Source organism: Aethina tumida, chromosome 4 (assembly GCF_024364675.1).
Source record: "Aethina tumida isolate Nest 87 chromosome 4, icAetTumi1.1, whole genome shotgun sequence".
NCBI lineage: Eukaryota > Metazoa > Arthropoda > Insecta > Coleoptera > Nitidulidae > Aethina > Aethina tumida.
The window spans coordinates 24,480,626-24,498,157 of record NC_065438.1 but is presented as its reverse complement, the minus strand read 5'-3'; the positions used below and the strand labels follow the sequence as shown (position 1 = coordinate 24,498,157).

Genomic DNA, 17,532 nt, shown 5'->3' with positions numbered 1-17,532 from the left:
CAACGAAAAGCCATTGTCAATTGTGGTCGCAGCCTCCCACAACTTTTCATCATAAAAGGTAGGAAAATTGCCTGATTCGAATCGAATTAATCGAATATGAGAGGAGAAAGTGGACTAACGTCGCTCCTTTAACGAAGATACCGGATTTTTCAGGCTTTGGCTCCGGGGATGTTGTAATTATGTTGCCGTTGCCTTTGTATTGCTTGTTTTAATTAACTTTTGGTTGTTACAATAATCATGTGCGGGAATGGGCGCGTTTGAGGGAATTCCGACGGAATTTGTAATTGTGGTACAATTAATAATCAGCCGGCACATTTATTGGATAACTCTAATATCACGTAGTACTAATTAGGTGTTTACTGAATCGAAAAAGGGGCTCCGAATATAGACCGAAATGCATTGTCCTAAATTAACTCGTTTAACGGAATCAATGTTCGAAGATAATTGGCGGTTTAATTAATTGAAAGTGCAGCATTACAGTTCCCAGAGTGTGTTCCCGTCTAGTAAATTAGCCTGATGAATGCCTATAATATAATGGAGCTTTTCAAAGACAATGCAAATTGAATTAATGCCGGAGAATCCAGTTTTCCACTTTCATCTTGTTTCGTAATGCACAACACAATGCCTATGTAACATTTTGTGGAAACGAAACACTGAAAACATTTTCTCTTCCAACGTGAACACGTGAATTATCGGGATGTCACTTGGACAATAGGAAAAAAATGAAACAATACTTTTGCACCGAAACAAAAGTTTGACGTTCACACAAAAGCCCTCTTTATAAATCGTCCTTCAAATAAAAATACAAACACAAAAATACTTAATTATCTGATCGAACAGTCGTTAAATATGTTCATGCGAAAGTTCACAACACGTTGGACGTCAATATTTTACGGTTTGTGAATTTCATAACTCCAGAGATATGATTTTATGAATTTACGACAGAATTTCATCAGGATTTACAGCCTGTTTTTCCCGCTGGTTTCGGGTTTCTTTCAGCACAAAAATAATGGGATGTTTTGTTTAATTATACACCGTCCCGGCAGCCGTGTATTTAATACTTTTACGGCTTCCGTTTTACAAAAAACAAACGTTTTGTTCGAATTTGGTTTAATTAAGCAAATCATACACACGCCGCCCCGCAACACCGTTCCGACTGGTTACGCCAACTCACCGTCACAAACACGCCAATTGTTCCTGACCCACACAATATCTGGACCTACTCAAACAGGTTAATTAAAAAAAAATCCGGGCTAAATATAGAACGTGAATGCGATTGAATCATTCAATGAAATCGATGCCGTCACAAATGTGCAATTCGTCCTGTCTAATGCTCACGAAATTGATGCTGTAACAAATTGTACAGCCCACTGAAAAGATTTTTGTCGCACAATATAAAATTGAAATAAAGGTCGACGTTTGCGCAGAATATTTCCTTTATGAGACATTCCGAAGAAACAATTCGTTGGAAACAATACGCAATTTAATTATCCGATCAATTTTGTGCTGGATAAAGTTGAGGGTTGGTCCTTTTATTTGTCCCCGTCTGCGATTGACTGGTGCAAATTGTAACGTAAAGCAGTGGATGGATCATTTCCGGTGGATATCTGAGATAAGATCTGCGATCGAAACGGGGAAATTCGTGTGAAACAGCAAGAAAACGAGAAAACAAACCGGCAGGTATTTATAGACGACGTGTTGTGCATTTGCTTGTGTCACCCATGAAATTGATACTGACAATCTCAACTGAAATAATCACGTGTGTGTCTTCGTCGATCGATGAGTAAATAGAGAGAGAGCCATTCACAAGTGGGCAAAGAAAACTGTTACTTTTTATTTTTTAGTTGTTCATTCATTTATCATTGTGGCAAGTCCCGATAATCGTAACATATTTCGAAAATAGAACTGTGTCGATTAAGAGTGAAATTGTTTTTAGGCACATCAAATGTTCAAATCTCTATAAATTTATCTCGAGTTCGCAGATCGCTGAGATCGATGAATTTAATCGGAATGAATTGGAAACTCTGTTTTTAATTAATTGTTACGCCACTCAAACGGTTTATAATTAATGGAAGTGTGATATTAACAGAAACATGAAGTGGCAAAGACAAAAATAGAATGAAAGAATGTTCTTCAGATGAATGCAAAATATTTAAGATCAAGTGCAGATCGAATTGATTGACTGGTTGTTTATAAAAGCTGAAGTGGATTTAAATTGCTTATTTTCTCAGAAACTCTATACTTTATATTGTTAGAAGAACTTCCTGAAAAATATTTCCTATATTACTTTAAACTTTATTTGCTGGTTTCCTGAAATATTACATTATAATTTAAAAAATATTAAAATGTTTGATAAAAATTAAAATACCCAAAATGTATGAATGAATTTTTGAATTTATTTTCAATCTTCAGAGTTGAATATCTAATTGACCGATTTATATACTTTATATTGTCGAAGAACTTCTTGAAAAATATTTCCTATATTACTTTAAACTTTATTTGCTGGTTTCCTGAAATATTACATTATAACATATAAAATATTAAAATGTTAGATAAAAACTAATTACCCAAAATATATGAATGAATTTTTGAATTTATTTTCAATCTTCAGAGTGAATGTCTAATTGACCGATTTAGCTTAACAAGCATTTAAATTAAAGATAAATGAACATTTTCCAACTTTTATTTATATAATTTTGAGATTAGCACAGTAGTTAATATTAATAACTTGATAAAATCAGTTTTTAGGGCAAAAATTGATGCTGAAAATCCTTATATTATGTCGGTGTATCTCTGAAAACTCATGAAAAAATGTGTTTAGTGAACGTAAATTTATAGGAAAATCGAAGTGGAATATGAAAAGCAAATTTATTATTTATTTATATCAATTAAATATAATGTTTCTGAAACCCAAACAAAACTATCGTAATAGTCAGATAGTTGCATAAATATTTACTTTAGGTGAAATTGATCATTTAGATTAGCATTCCATAATAACAAGGTTTACAGTAAAAGACAGACTAAACGATATTTATTAATGCACAAAAGGGAAATATACACTAAACAAACGGGAATAATTTGTGAAGTACGGAAACCCGAAAATAGTTGACCCAATTAAATGGGGCTTTAAAATGTTTAATCGCGTCACGGTGTTTCGTTTCACGGATCGGAAAATCAGTCGCGTATAAATAGTTTTCGGTCCAGTTATAAATTCCATCAGATCATATCCATTCAATATATTCACCCAATTTTCCTGCTAAACTTTCTTTCAAACGTTCCACTTTGGTTAACTTTCCCGTCAAACTCCCGTCAAATTTCCCATCAATTCGGCCTCACAGTTTACATTCATCAACCCGCAAAACAATTAATAAAAATCGACTTAGCAATTCATTCCGATGAAACACTCGGGGAACGATGGATCGATCACCTCGATCTGGTGAGCGTCTCACGTCGGGTTAAATTTACCGATATCCGAACATCTGACGTTCCTAAAACAATTTCGCCGTTAATCGAATCAGCCCCCTTATTATTTTCATCCGTCTCCCGTTCGAAATGTGTTACTACGATAATCGTGACTTTCCTCGAACCCTTTAATCCACCCTTAAATGGCTAATGAACATTTAGGAGTTGCTGACCATTTTTAATTTTATTATTTATAGGTAAGGAACTATAAATAATAACAATGTTCACGTATCGATCGTCAAAGACGGGCACGTGGTTACTTCACATGAGTTTGTCAGTATCAATTTCATGGGTGACACAAGCAACTGCACAACACATCCTCTATAAATACCCCCCGGTTTGTTTCCCCGTTTCCTTGTTGTTTCACTCGAATTTCCCCGTTTTGATCGCAGATCTTATCTTCAGATATCTACCGGAAATGATCCATCCACCGTTTTACGTTACAATTTGCATCAATCAATCGCAGACGGGGACAAATAAAAAGACCAACCTTCAACTTTATCCAGCACAAAATTGATCGGATAATTAAATTGCGTATTGTTTCGAACGAATTGTTTCATCGGAATGTTTCATAAAAGAAATATTCAGTGCAGACGTCGACCTTTGTTTCGTTTCATATTGTGCGGCAAAAATCTTTCCAGTGCTCTGTACAATTTGTCAACATCAATTTCATATTATTAGAAAGAATGAATTGCACATTTGTGTCAGCAGCGACAGAAATTATATCCAGCATCGATTTCAATGAATAACGCCACTTTGACGTTACAAATGCAATCACGTTCTAAATTTAGCCTGAAAACAATTTTTTTCAATTAACCTGCTCAAAAATAAGTCTCCATGTTGCGCGGGTCAGGAATAATTGGACTGTTTGTGCTGGAAAATTTGCATGACCAATAAATTCTGTTACAGAACTGAATTTAAACAAAACTTTGTTGGAGGAGCGTGCATAATTAAACAAAATGTCCCATTATTCTAGTGCTGAAGGAAACCTGAAACGAGTGAGAAAAATGGGCCGTAAATCCTACTGAAAATCCGTCTCGGTTTCAGCAGACCCGTAAATTCATAAAACCATATAAAATTTGCAAACCCTTAACGATTATAATAGTGGATTGTTTGTCAACGTCTCTAATTGTCTTCGTTAGTTTTACGTGGAAACGTTAAAAATAACGAGGCCAACAAAGAACTCGAAGAGAATTTAAAAAAGAACAAAACGAACGGAGTTTAGACGTTAATTTTAAACGTGTTTGTTTTCGATCCATTACCGATCTGTTTATCGATCCGAAATTTATCGGCCCGTAAATCTTAATAGTTACGATCGTTTTAGTGGTCGCGTGAAAAATCTTCGCGGTTCATCCGTGTGTTTGTTTTCGTTGATGTTCGCACCAAAATTCACGTCAAACCCAGATTAATCCGCATTCACAATTTCACAATTAACCCGGTTCTAGTCTGAATTAATCACGATGGCAATTGTAAATGCGAAACGTGTCACATCGAACAAATGGAAATTAATTATGCCGACACGAACCGATTTTGAGACGACACCACTCCCCGCTAAATGTTTGGGGATGGATTGATGCATCTGCCACTAGTCTAAATATGATTTTTGTGTGTTCCAGGCTGTGATTTTCGATGAGATCGAACTCACCGACCTGTGCCTAGCCGAGTGTTCAACAAAGAACGTCAATCACAGTTTCCAGGTGGGTTTTGTGAGTGTGTGTGTGAAATTTAATATGTTCATGCATCAATTTCGGACACGTGGCTTGTACTCCACGTCCTTGGGGAGAAGTAATCCTCCGCTTTGAAGCCGACGAGAGAATTAACGGGGAGTGATTCGGTAATTAGTTTGGATAATGAAAAACGCGACGCAAACTTTGATATAAGTTACTTATTGGATTAATGACGGGTTTCAAAAGGCTTACGATTTTCCTAATGAGTTGTGTGAATTAAGTTAAGGATTAACAATTTTATTTACTAAACTTCGCTTAAAACATTTTCATGTTTTCAAGTGTTTAAAAGGTTTTACGTGTTTTTATTATGGGACTAAAAAATATCCTAAATTAATTAATTTTAAATGGTTTTTATTTATATTTAAACGGAAATTATATACCCAATCGATCCTTAAATCACTTTAAAAATACCCACGGTTATTTATAGGACAGATTTAATATAAATTTCCATTAGTTTTCCTCGTGTTTCACATAAAAATTGTTTTATCTCGAACACATATCGGAATACATGGAAAATAGATTAAAACGAACATGGATACCAAACATCCATCCATCAATAAATTGAAGGAAAACAAATCCTAGTTTGTTCTTATTTCAGGTGATAACACCGTTCAGATCGCTGGTGCTCTGCTGCGAGTCACGACGCGAGATGGAAGAATGGCTCGGCGCTCTGACGGCGGCCGGCCAACAACGGAGCGGCGTCGGCGGCGTCGACCACTGCCACCACGACGTCGAGCCGGCCGACTGCCTCTCCGGTCGCCACCACTGGTATGCGACATCGCACGCCCGTCCTACCTACTGCAACGTATGCCGCGACGCCCTCGGCGGCGTCACCAGCCACGGCCTCAGCTGCGAGGTGTGCAAAGCCAAGGTTCACAAAAGGTGTGCCGCCAAAGCCATCAACAATTGTAAATGGACCACCCTGGCCTCCGTTGGCAAGGATATAATCGAAGACGACGATGGGGTAAGTCAACTCAGTGTCGATTGTTCTTGTTCTATAGTCCAGTTTTAGAACATTGTAATGCCTCACCAATGGATGGAAGGAAACCTGCCCGTCTCCGCAAAGTGCGCCGTCTGCGACAAGACCTGCGGTTCGGTGTTGCGCCTGCAGGACTGGAGATGCCTCTGGTGCAGGGCCACCGTGCACACTCAGTGCAGACATAATTTCGTACCCACCTGCCCCCTGGGGCCGGCCAGGGTGAGCGTGGTGCCGCCAACGTCTCTGCATTCGATTCAAGATGAGGCTTGGGAGGCCGTCAGACCGCAAGCGTCCTCCCCACTACTGGTTTTCGTCAATTCCAAATCGGGTGACAATCAGGGCGTCAAATTTTTGAGGCGATTCAAGCAGTTGTTGAACCCGGCGCAAGTTTTCGATTTGATCTCCACAGGACCACGTCTGGGCCTAAGATTATTCAGACACTTCGATCCGTTCCGCATTCTCGTTTGTAGCGGCGACGGATCCGTCGGTTGGGTCCTATCCGAGATTGACAAGCTCGATATGCACGTAAGACTTTACCAAGGACAGTTTTTATTTAACTGAAATGTTAATTTTTAGAAACAGTGTCAAGTGGCGGTGCTTCCCTTGGGCACCGGCAACGATCTGGCGAGAGTTTTAGGTTGGGGTTCTTCGTGCGACGACGACACTCATTTACCCCAACTGTTGGAGAAGTACGAGAAGGCAAGCACCAAAATGTTGGATCGATGGAGCATAATGGCTTTCGAACGCACAATCGCTATGCCAAAATTGTCGCTTACACCCGGAATCAACGATGGTCAATTACACACGCAAATAACCCAGTACGAAGACTCCTTGGTCACGCACCTTCAAAACATTCTTCAATCGGATGAAACGTCCGTAATTCTGAACTCGGCTAAACGCTTAATGGAAATCGTCAAGGATTTCGCCGCCCAACTTTCAGATAGTTCACTGACACGTGGAGATGAGCAGCTGGCCAAAAAGTGCGACGTTTTACAGCAAAAACTTGACCTGCTGCTGCAAACATTAACCAGTGAACAAATCGACACGACCAGTTTAAATGTGGACGACGACAGTTCCACGAAAACCATGAAACAGGACGACACGGACAGTGAAATGAGTTTCGACAAGGGGAAAATTGAGAAATGCGAGAAGGACTTGAGCAACATTAATTTCAGAAAGCATCGCCGGACTTCTAGGTAATAAAACTTTATTATTATTTAATAGGGATCCTTTTATAGTTTATTGTTTAGGTTTATGGAACGAGAAAAAGACGCATTAATAAACAGAGCTAACAGCTTCAAACGGGCCATCCGTAACCTTGTAGAACACACGGAACACGTAGTGGATGAGCAGAACCGTCAAACTTCCTCGACTCTACCAACGGTTAAAATATCTCTGAGCTCTGACCTGGATAAAACGGTGGAACAGATGAATCAAAAAAAGGACACCCTAAAAGTGATGCCCACAATCGAATCTGGATCCAGCTCAGACGTTAGTTCTTGCCCGTCCCCCACACCGTCGATTATTACCCAGAGGTTGGTGAGCATTTCTCCAATGCCAGATATTAGGAGGGACTCCGCTTTTGAAGATCCGGATCTGTTGAATCTACCAGTTCCTCCCGACTTTGCCGACAGTCGCCGGTCCAGTCAGATTCAGCCTCCAACGTAAGACAATTCAGTATTGGCCAAGCATTATTAAAATAAATTTCCACAGAATCTCGGAGAAGACGATCGACGCGATGCTGCGCGACACGTGCGCTACCCTGCTGCGCATCGAGAAGTCCGACCAGGTGGACATCACCATAGAAAAATTCGTTGACGAAACCGCCACCAAGCCGCAGCCGATCGATCACGACGACGACCGCGAATGTTCGTCGATCCTCTCGGCGATATCGAACGAGGAGGCGAGCATCGCCTCGGAAATATTGGACCAGCGTTCGTTCTGTCCGCGCAAGAACAGTGACGGTGAAGACGAGAACGGTCACATTGGTCACATTGACTCACCCGAAACCGACACTAATCCCAATTCGGACATAATTCACGGTGAGTCCTTGATGGATGACATTAGCTCGATGTTAGGTGAGGTGTTGTGCGGCTATGACGCCGACAGTGTCGAGAACACATGCACGGACGACATGTCGCTGTTCCACAGCGATCTAGGTAAGGATCTCCAACAAATTGGACTACTGATTAACAATCCACCACTTTCCCCCCTTTTTGCTCCTCCTTTGTTGTTTTTATGTACGCATTTATTCATTAAACATTTGTTGTACCTTGTATGCAATACTCCCAAATAATTACTTAACATACGAACTGAAAATTTAATAACAACTCCTTTATGTTTGTAACCAGAACGTCGGAAGAGCATTAAAAAAGACTCGTTAGAAAGAAAGCGTAGAAGTTCCAGACCGAAATTAGCTGCAGCGGTTACCGGTAGTTCCGAGGAAGACACACAGTTTGGATTCGAAAATAGAGCTTTCATGTCCCAACATGTCTACTTAGATAACAGATTCGACACCACTGAACCAGCGAGGTAAATCAAACTTTCAACTTCGTTACAAAAACCTACTTGTAATATTTTTAAGGTATTGCAGTTTGGCTCAGTTTGTGGAAGGTAACGACATCGCTAGACGATCGTTTAAAAAGCACAAAACTTCGACGAAAACGTCGAAAACGGAGGCGAATGTGACAAGACAAAGTACGTTGATGGAGGAAAAGGAGTCGGAACTGACGACGCCAACAAACAAAGGCAGTTTGACTGATCTTAATAAACTGGAAAAAGAGCTGAGTAACGTTTCCACCAGCACCTTAAAAGCTTTAGAGACGGAGAAGGAAACTATTGAAGAAGACACGGTAAATTGATAATGATAGAGTAGTTGCGATTATTTGCTTTCCCTTTAGTTTGCATGGGCGAAAATGGGTGTTTGGTGTGCGTAGTTTGAGTTTTCGATGTGAAATTGACAGGAAAATAATCACTCTTGGCAGGTGTCAGTTTTACATTGATTTTCTATAATGTTGTAATTGAGATGAAAATAAAATGTTTGGTAATTTTTAAATGAATTAAATGATTAATTATATTTTGATGTCATCTCAATTTATAGCATTACCGCAAATTATTTTTAGTTAATATTTATCTGGGTTCAATACTATTTATTATAACTGTTTGTGACATTATTTTGGAAATTTTTTCAAAGTAATTAGTATTTAATATTTACTGTTATTATTATAACATTGTTATAAGCTTGTTATTTTTATTATTAGCTGTTTATTACCATTTGACGTTTTTTGCACACGATTTTATTGCATGAGCACAAATAAGTTAATGTAAATTTAAAAAAAAATAATATAATTTTGGTCTTCATATTGTTAATTGAATATTTTCATCGGTTGGAGATTGTGGTACATTGAAAAACGTTTAGTTACATAAAATTTTATAGTTATATAATACAGAAATATTGTAACTAAATGAAGTTCTTTAAAGACACAATTAAATTGTATGTCTATAATCCAAATCGATGTAAAACATTACAATTTTTTAATTAAACAAATTTTGGATCCCAGACAGAAGATAGATATTAGCTAAAAATAAACGTGTGCGTTTCTGTTGTTTCCGCCCCCACAGTGTAAGTTTCCGCGGGTGTGCGTGATAGTAGAACCCCCCTCGCCGGTGCTCAGCAGCGAGATACGCGCCGAACGCTTAGAGCAGATCCGCATTGAGATCGACACAGCGGCCGACGACCATGCCGATATCGAACTGCATAACCTCTGTTCGAAGGCCGCCGCCGCCTCCGATCGGCTGTCGACGAGCGACGCCACCGCCAGCAACAACAGTTCAAACTCCAACCTCCTGGGAATCGAGCCGGAACACTTTTTGACCCGATCGCCGGCCGCGACGCGACGTATTTCTTGCTGCAGCATGCTTAATGCGGCCGAAACGGCGGCGTTGGCAGCCGCCGCCACCACCAGCAAGTTTTACGCGGAGGCCGAGAAGAAAGAGAAGGAGAACAGGAAGATGCCCATCATCAATCCACTCGTGCAACTGCCCACCTGGCCCAGTAAGTTCTATAAAATCATTTTTGTTCTTAAATATCAATTCATGTTGTGTTTAGATGTTGGCACTGGATCGGGTTTCATAGGAAAGTGTCTTTTGGCAAATGCAGACACTCTTTGTGCAGCCGTCAGTCCCTTGATAGATCCGGACGAAACTTTGCTGGAAGGCTTTTATGAACGTTGCGTGATGAACAACTATTTCGGCATTGGAATCGACGCAAAAATCTCCTTAGACTTCCACCACAAAAGGGAGGAACACCCCGAAAAATGCCGATCGAGGGCCAAAAACTACATGTGGTACGGCGTCCTGGGTAGCAAACAATGGTTGCAGAAAACGTACAAGAATCTAGAACAAAGAGTACAATTAGAATGTGACGGACAAAGAATCCCTCTGCCAAGCTTGCAAGGAATTGTCATCTTAAACATTCCAAGTTTTATGGGCGGGATAAACTTCTGGGGCGGCACTAAAGAAGACGATCTGTTTCTGGCGCCAAGTTTCGACGACAAAATTTTAGAGGTGGTCGCCGTGTTTGGATCGGTACAGATGGCAGCCTCTAGGTTGATCAACCTCCAACACCATCGCATTGCACAATGCCAGAGCATCCAGATTAACATTTTGGGAGAGGAGGGAGTACCGATTCAAGTCGACGGCGAAGCATGGATTCAACCGCCCGGAATCATTAGGATTTTGCATAAGAACCGAATGCAAATGCTCTGCAGGAACAGGTTGATACTTTTCAAAAACATTTTCCCAACATATTTTTATTGATTTTTAACTGTTTAGATCGCTGGAGAACTCTTTGAAAGCCTGGGAGGAGAAGCAACGTCAAAGTATCGCAGCACAAGGCGCCAAACCTCGACACTCGATATCACAAGACAAACACCACGACAAAACGAGGCAGAGTTTGGCGCGGCAAAGTATGCCCTCACATGACAATAAAACGTTCCTCAGCGTTCATTTCGAGAAGATACGACAACATTCGTTTAGTGGTGCCGTGCCGATTCATGGCGAAAAAGAAAAGGAGAGGCCCACCGTCAGTTTCAACATTGAAAAACCTCTATCGCATGAACCAGATCTCAATTTCTCAGAGGAGGAACATTATCTCCTTATTAATTTCATAGGTAATACATGTGTTTTAATTATACCTTTCGGACCATATTGGATTGGCTGTTTTAGAATGTGCTACAACGTTGGTAAAATGGATAAAAATGCTAGCAATTAGTCACAGTTTAGAAGTGGATCTTTACTCGCTCGCAACGAAAACTGACGAATGCTTGGAACGAATTCATCCCAACGGAAAAATTTTAGAAGGTCCTCAATTGAGGATAGAATTTACCAAGCTTGTTGGTACTGTCAGATCGTTGTATGAAGAGAGTTGTTGTCTCCTGCACGACCGGGGCGATAAATTGAAATTAAGAGAAGATTTGGAAAACAAATTAAGTGCCAGTTTGGCAAATACCGAACTGGAAATGAGGAAATGCGTCATGTACGAAACTACAGATGGACAACAAGTTTTTCTGCAGCCGGTTCAAGGAGATCAAGTAAGAAACATTATTTAATACTTAAACTCTTAAATAGAAATAAAACCATAGGAACATTCTAGTTACAGTTTGTACTATTAAATCGGACCACCAGCCACTAAAATACAAACAATGTAAGACAAAAACCCCGAACAAAACTCTTATGTTAAACCGTTCCAAAAGCATGCAAGGCAAAATCGTTGGTCACCCTGAACGAATGAACCTTTTCTATTTTCTCAGTATGTGATTGTAATTGGCATTTTGTTATTTTAGGGCGAGCACAAGAAAAAAGGTCTCTTCTGGCTGAAATTCCGGAAAGCCAGTTCCGCCACCGCATCGGAAACAAGCCACAAGCGAGAGGCGGCTTCGTGGGGTACGCAGGAAGTGGCCACTTGGCTCGAAACTCTCCAACTGGCCGAATACGTGGACAGTTTCGTGCGCAATGACATCCGAGGAAGGGAACTGTTGGCTCTAGCGAGGAGAGATCTGAAGGATTTGGGTGTCACTAAAGTTGGACATGTCAAGAGGATCCTGCAGGCGATCAAGGACTTGGCACAGGGAACTTGAATGTCCCGTAATTAAGTTTAATCTAGGCTTAAATGTGTGTATAACAGAAGGTAGTTTAAGGAGGATAATTAAATAAAAATAATTTGTTCTTTGTATCGTTTTGAGTCTGGCAGTTGAGTTTATCAAATTTTATTCTGTTTCATTGTGCCAAATTATAAAAGACTTATTTGCAAGTTCTTTTAACATTTTACATTCTCTTAATTGTGCCAAATTTACCTAAATTAGCTTATAATATTTAATCTCAAGTTACAAATCTATTTAATTGATCTCATTAGTTTCCTACAGTAAACATTCCTTTTATACATACATTTAACACCTTTAAAATTTGTAACAAGCATTTTTGTCAAATTTTGACGTAACCCTTCTAATATGTAATAGAATTAAGCTAAACTTCACAATAACACAGAACCACAAAAACGAAACAAGTGTTTAGAAGTAAAAACCCAAAAATCAGGCAAAGAATTGTGTTTCCATCAATTAAAAATATTTATATTGTATAAGGATCCTATTTGATAAATTTACGTGCTAAATGTACATTCTTACTGTGATTTTCCATATAATATAGCTAGTTAGATGTGGAATAATGAATTTTCATAGTTGAAACTAATGAATTATTGTATATCACGAACGAGAACATGTTCATCATTAAAAAATTAATTGAATCATGACAACGTGTTGTAGATGTGATTTCATTTCGACCTGGTTAATTACCAACTTATATTCTAAATTAAAAGCAATTCTCTATATTCTTAGCAATATTTGACTATTCTCTCGATCAAACATCTTCATCCCACTTTTACTCTAACGTTGTTTTAGTACTTTTACAAAGTTAAAACTGTTCAGTCCAGATGAAATATGTAAAAACTTTGTATAGTTTGTCCTGGAATGAACATGAATTGTACAACCTTTTGATAAACATTTAACATTATAATTGATTTGGAAACGCGTAGATCGTTTTAGTTCTCCCCGAAGAAAAATAAGGCTTCTTTGAGTGTCAAACAAATTAATTAATATGTAGTACATAGTTTAGCGTTCTAGAAAGATATGAATAGTATGAGAAACTTACGAATGTTATTTAAAAATGAATTCTAGAACAATTAATTGTAGAAAACTATGATAATCATTCATATTGCCTTTTTGTGTGTTGACTCGTAACATCACGAAAATCGAATCCGGACTTTCGTAATTCCTGGCAACGAAAACAGGACAAACACACATATAATATAAAGTTAAAACGGGACAACGATGCATCAAAACGACGCACAATCAATGAAAACTCGTAGCATTTTCGAGAAATACGGAAATTCGGATTCTTCATCATAGTTAGTTAGCGTTAATGTCAAATCGGACCACAAAGTCAATAGTGGAGAAAATCGGTGGCAATTTCAACAATTTCCTATTAACACGACTAAATAAATGGAAATGTTTTAGTTGCGCTACGAGGAAACTTGTTGAATTCTTAACGAAATTAACACGCATTTGTAAATATTTCCAAGAAAGATAAAAACCGCAATTAAGTGGTCTGTTAATTATATATTATATAAAAGTGTTGTGCGGCCGATATTTTTTAAGATTTTCGGTCGTTTTACCTTAATCCTTGAACATGTGATCTTATGATGCAGTTTCTGCAACCGAAATTTTAATCTTGTTGATATTTGTAATTTAAATAAATAATACAATTACATTCCTATTTATCAAGTTTACATTTCAGCGTTGTGTTAAAACGAAATGTGGACCAAAGTAACGAAATTTGAACAATTTCTGTTTATCCGGAGGAACAACCCTCGAAAGAAACAAAAAATAATGGACACGTCAATATTTTTCGACAGTTTTTTAACAAAAGATCACATTTTATCCCCGTTCGGCTTCGGTGTTACCCCCGCATTTAAAATATGTACTTCTGTGATACCCGTACTTCGTACTTACCCTTTACTCCACTCAGAGCAATATTTTGGATTTCCCGGAACAATCATAATTAATAAATAGTGTTCAGAACGGCGAACTCAACCATATATGTATAATTGATTATTCTATTACATAATATATGTAATAACATTGATTGTTGTAAACGAGTTCGCCGATAAGTAATAAACGATTTGTAAACGGGTTTTATTAGGATTAGAACTGGTTTAGTTTTTACGATTTGTACTGTTTTTTACGCTTATTTTTACGTTTACGTTAGGTTGAATTTTATACTGTCACTTTACGCCTGTAATTTTTTATTTGTACGAAACTCGTAAAGTTTTTGTGATTGTAAAAGGTATACTTGAATTGATATTAAATATATTTATCACAGTTGTAGTGTTTTTGTTATTCACAATAGTGCAAAAATTTAATATTTATATCATATATGTAAACATTAATTAAGTTTTAAATCAACCAAGGAAGATTTTAAATTCAACCAATCAAAAACTTCAAGTTGGTTCAGCTTTCTCAACTGTCAAATTTGAAACATAACCTAGTTGCCGTAAACACTTTGTTATGTGTAGTTTTTGTAATCTTTATGAGTTAATATTCATAATACATGTTTAATAACATTGTATACTAACATAAAAATGATACTGTTGTTGAAAAAAGTCGACGGTTTGAACAAAATGAAACTGTTAAAATGACATAAACATAATCATTATTTTAGGTGAATTTAATTTTTATCTGACGAAAGAAAAATGCACTGTCGGACGAAAGCTTTGCGATTTACTAATTACCAATGACCAGTCCATCAGCAGACAACATGCAGTTTTGACCATCAAGGTAATGATTCATTTCGCTTTGTTTAATTATATAAAATTATGCAATTTTACAGAATGGTTCAGTAACATTAATAGACCAAAAATCTAAATACTGTACATACATTAATGGACAAAAAGTTAAACCAAATGACCCTACTGTGTTGGTCCATGGTGATGTTGTTAAGTTTGGTGCCTTCAACTCAGTATACAAGTAAGTGTGTATGTTTTTGTTTGAAATTTTTGTGTGTAATTAGTTTTTTAAACAGATTTGAAGCAGTAAACTTTGTTACAACTGGTACAGGTTTATCAGAAACACAAAAGTCACAATTAAATAAACTTTTACTCAAATTGGGTGGAACATATACTCATAAATGGTCAGAAGAAGTTACCCATTTGACCATTTCAACCCTATCCAATAGATCTGTGACTGCCAAAGTATTACTAGCTATAATAAAAAATGTGCCATTAGTAACACCAAATTATTGGAAACATTGTGTGAATTGCCTGGAAACCAATGAGAAGTTTCCAGATATTAAACAATACAAACCAGATATTGTTGATCCTATTTTAAACAATATAAATTTGGAATTCAAATCAGAGAGGTTTAATTTGTTTGATGGCAAATTATTTGTATTTCAAAACAGCAAAATGAAGAATGGAGTGCAAGAAGTTATTGAAAAGACAGGGGGAGAATGCATTTCATGGGAGGAAACTCAACTTTCAATTGAAGAAATTGAAAGTACCAATAAAGAATTGGTCTTAGTTAGTGGACCTGAAGGAGAAAAATCTCTGCAGAATTCTTCAATTACTTTACTATTGGAGCATCTATCAAAACACAAGAAAAGAATAGTTCCATTGATAGAGATTTCATTGGCTATTCTTCAATGTTCCTGTGAGAAACACTGCAATCCCAATTTTGATAGAGCAGAAAAAGTATTTGCCTCCAAAGAAAATAATGATAGTGATATTGTGCCTTTGCCTCCAACTCAGACAGAGTTTATGAGTTGCAAATCAGAGGTGAAGGAAGAGGAAATCATTTCAGAAACTTATGGAATAGCTGGGGAATGTGATGAAAAAATTGATATTGAGCACCATAATATAGATTTTAAAGAAGAGACTAATGAAACTAGGAAAAGAGTTGCAGAAAGTGAAATTGAAAATCCTTTCAAAAAAGTGAAAATAGAAACGAAAACGGAAATTATGTAAGTAATTTGACTGAGTTTTGTTATGGTGTAATTTTGTAGTTTTTAGGAGTGATGATGATATTTTTGAGATAGAAGATGAAAGAGCAGATGTGAATCATGTACTTAATCCTGATAAAGAAGTTAAAAAGTCTGGGAAAAGACTTGGAGGGAGTGTTAATGAAAATCCTTTTAAGAAGAAAAAAATTGACCTGGTAGAAGATTCTGATGATGTTATTGAAATCAAGTACTGAAATAGAAGGCGTTTTTTTTTATTTTATAACTTTGTTTATTTTGTAGAGATGAAGAAGATCTACCTCAAGGAGAAATATTCACTGGGAATAAAATTAGTAATCCATTTTTAACTAAAAACGTTTTTAAAAAGAATAACACATTATCTCGGTTTGTTATAATTTATATAATTAGTAAGACATTCTAACAATTATAATTTTCAGGTTTTTGTCCAAAAGCTCATCTTTAAGCATTTCAACATCCAACAATACAAGTTTAACACAAAAGGTAAAATAAATATTGTATAAAAGCAATATTTAAATAAAATTCATTTTTGTAGCCCTCCCAAACAATTAAAAGAAGAGCATCAGAAGAACTTGAAGAAGATATGCCAGAAATAAACCAAAATCCATTTGCATTTAAAAAACCAAAACCTTCTAAAAAGGGTAAAAATTTAGTGAAAAATCCTTTTGCTAAAACTAATGTGGAACAAACCAACACAAATTCAAACAACCAAATTTTTACTAGTACTATGATTGAATCACAACCATGTAGACCATCACTTACTGATATATCCATCAATCAAACTACAAGATCTGGTCCAATTTCATGGCTAAGCAAAGAAACTGCAATTTCAACAACTTCCAGGTCACAAAGGGATTTAGATGAAGAAATCTGCCAAATTATAGAACTATTCAAAGAAAAAGCACAAGTAGAAATAGTCACAATGAATATGTCCATTGCAAGTACAACTAGACCGAATTTAGATTGCACGGATTCGAGTTTGACGAATGGCAGGAGGAACTTTAAAAAGTTTGTAAAGGTAAGACCTAAAAGACCTCAGAGGACGGTGATTGATATCGGCGAATTTGTGATACAAGAACCAAGTTCTACCAAAGGTATATGTACTGATGGTTTGGATTATTATGAGGCTCAAGAGATAAAAAAACAATGGAAAAAGGATGGAAAAAAAATTTTTAACTTATAATCAGTTATAATCAGGTGGTTATTGCATATTATGTTTCTTTATAATTAATTTTTAAATATTAATCAGCTTTTATTATATATATATATATCAATAAAAAT

At 37.1% G+C, this 17,532-nt stretch overlaps 2 protein-coding genes across 2 annotated transcripts; both read left to right on the top strand.

Moving 5' to 3' along the window:
- The first annotated feature begins 5,077 nt into the window (after positions 1–5,077).
- LOC109603968 (diacylglycerol kinase eta) lies at positions 5,078–14,559 on the top strand. Its single transcript, XM_049966490.1, has 13 exons — positions 5,078–5,159; positions 5,788–6,153; positions 6,202–6,693; positions 6,745–7,364; positions 7,419–7,832; positions 7,882–8,327; positions 8,520–8,700; positions 8,753–9,020; positions 9,790–10,222; positions 10,277–10,943; positions 11,002–11,339; positions 11,395–11,759; positions 12,012–14,559. Exons 2-13 carry the CDS (start codon positions 5,839–5,841, stop codon positions 12,303–12,305), a joined length of 4,833 nt encoding a protein of 1,610 aa, XP_049822447.1. The 5' UTR covers positions 5,078–5,159; positions 5,788–5,838; the 3' UTR covers positions 12,306–14,559.
- A 181-nt stretch (positions 14,560–14,740) lies between these two features.
- On the top strand, positions 14,741–17,520 carry LOC109608107 (nibrin). The gene is made up of 8 exons (XM_020024540.2): positions 14,741–14,888; positions 14,941–15,056; positions 15,109–15,245; positions 15,301–16,236; positions 16,286–16,462; positions 16,516–16,617; positions 16,671–16,734; positions 16,787–17,520. Exons 1-8 carry the CDS (start codon positions 14,861–14,863, stop codon positions 17,432–17,434), a joined length of 2,208 nt encoding a protein of 735 aa, XP_019880099.2. The 5' UTR covers positions 14,741–14,860; the 3' UTR covers positions 17,435–17,520.
- The last annotated feature ends 12 nt before the right edge of the window (positions 17,521–17,532 follow it).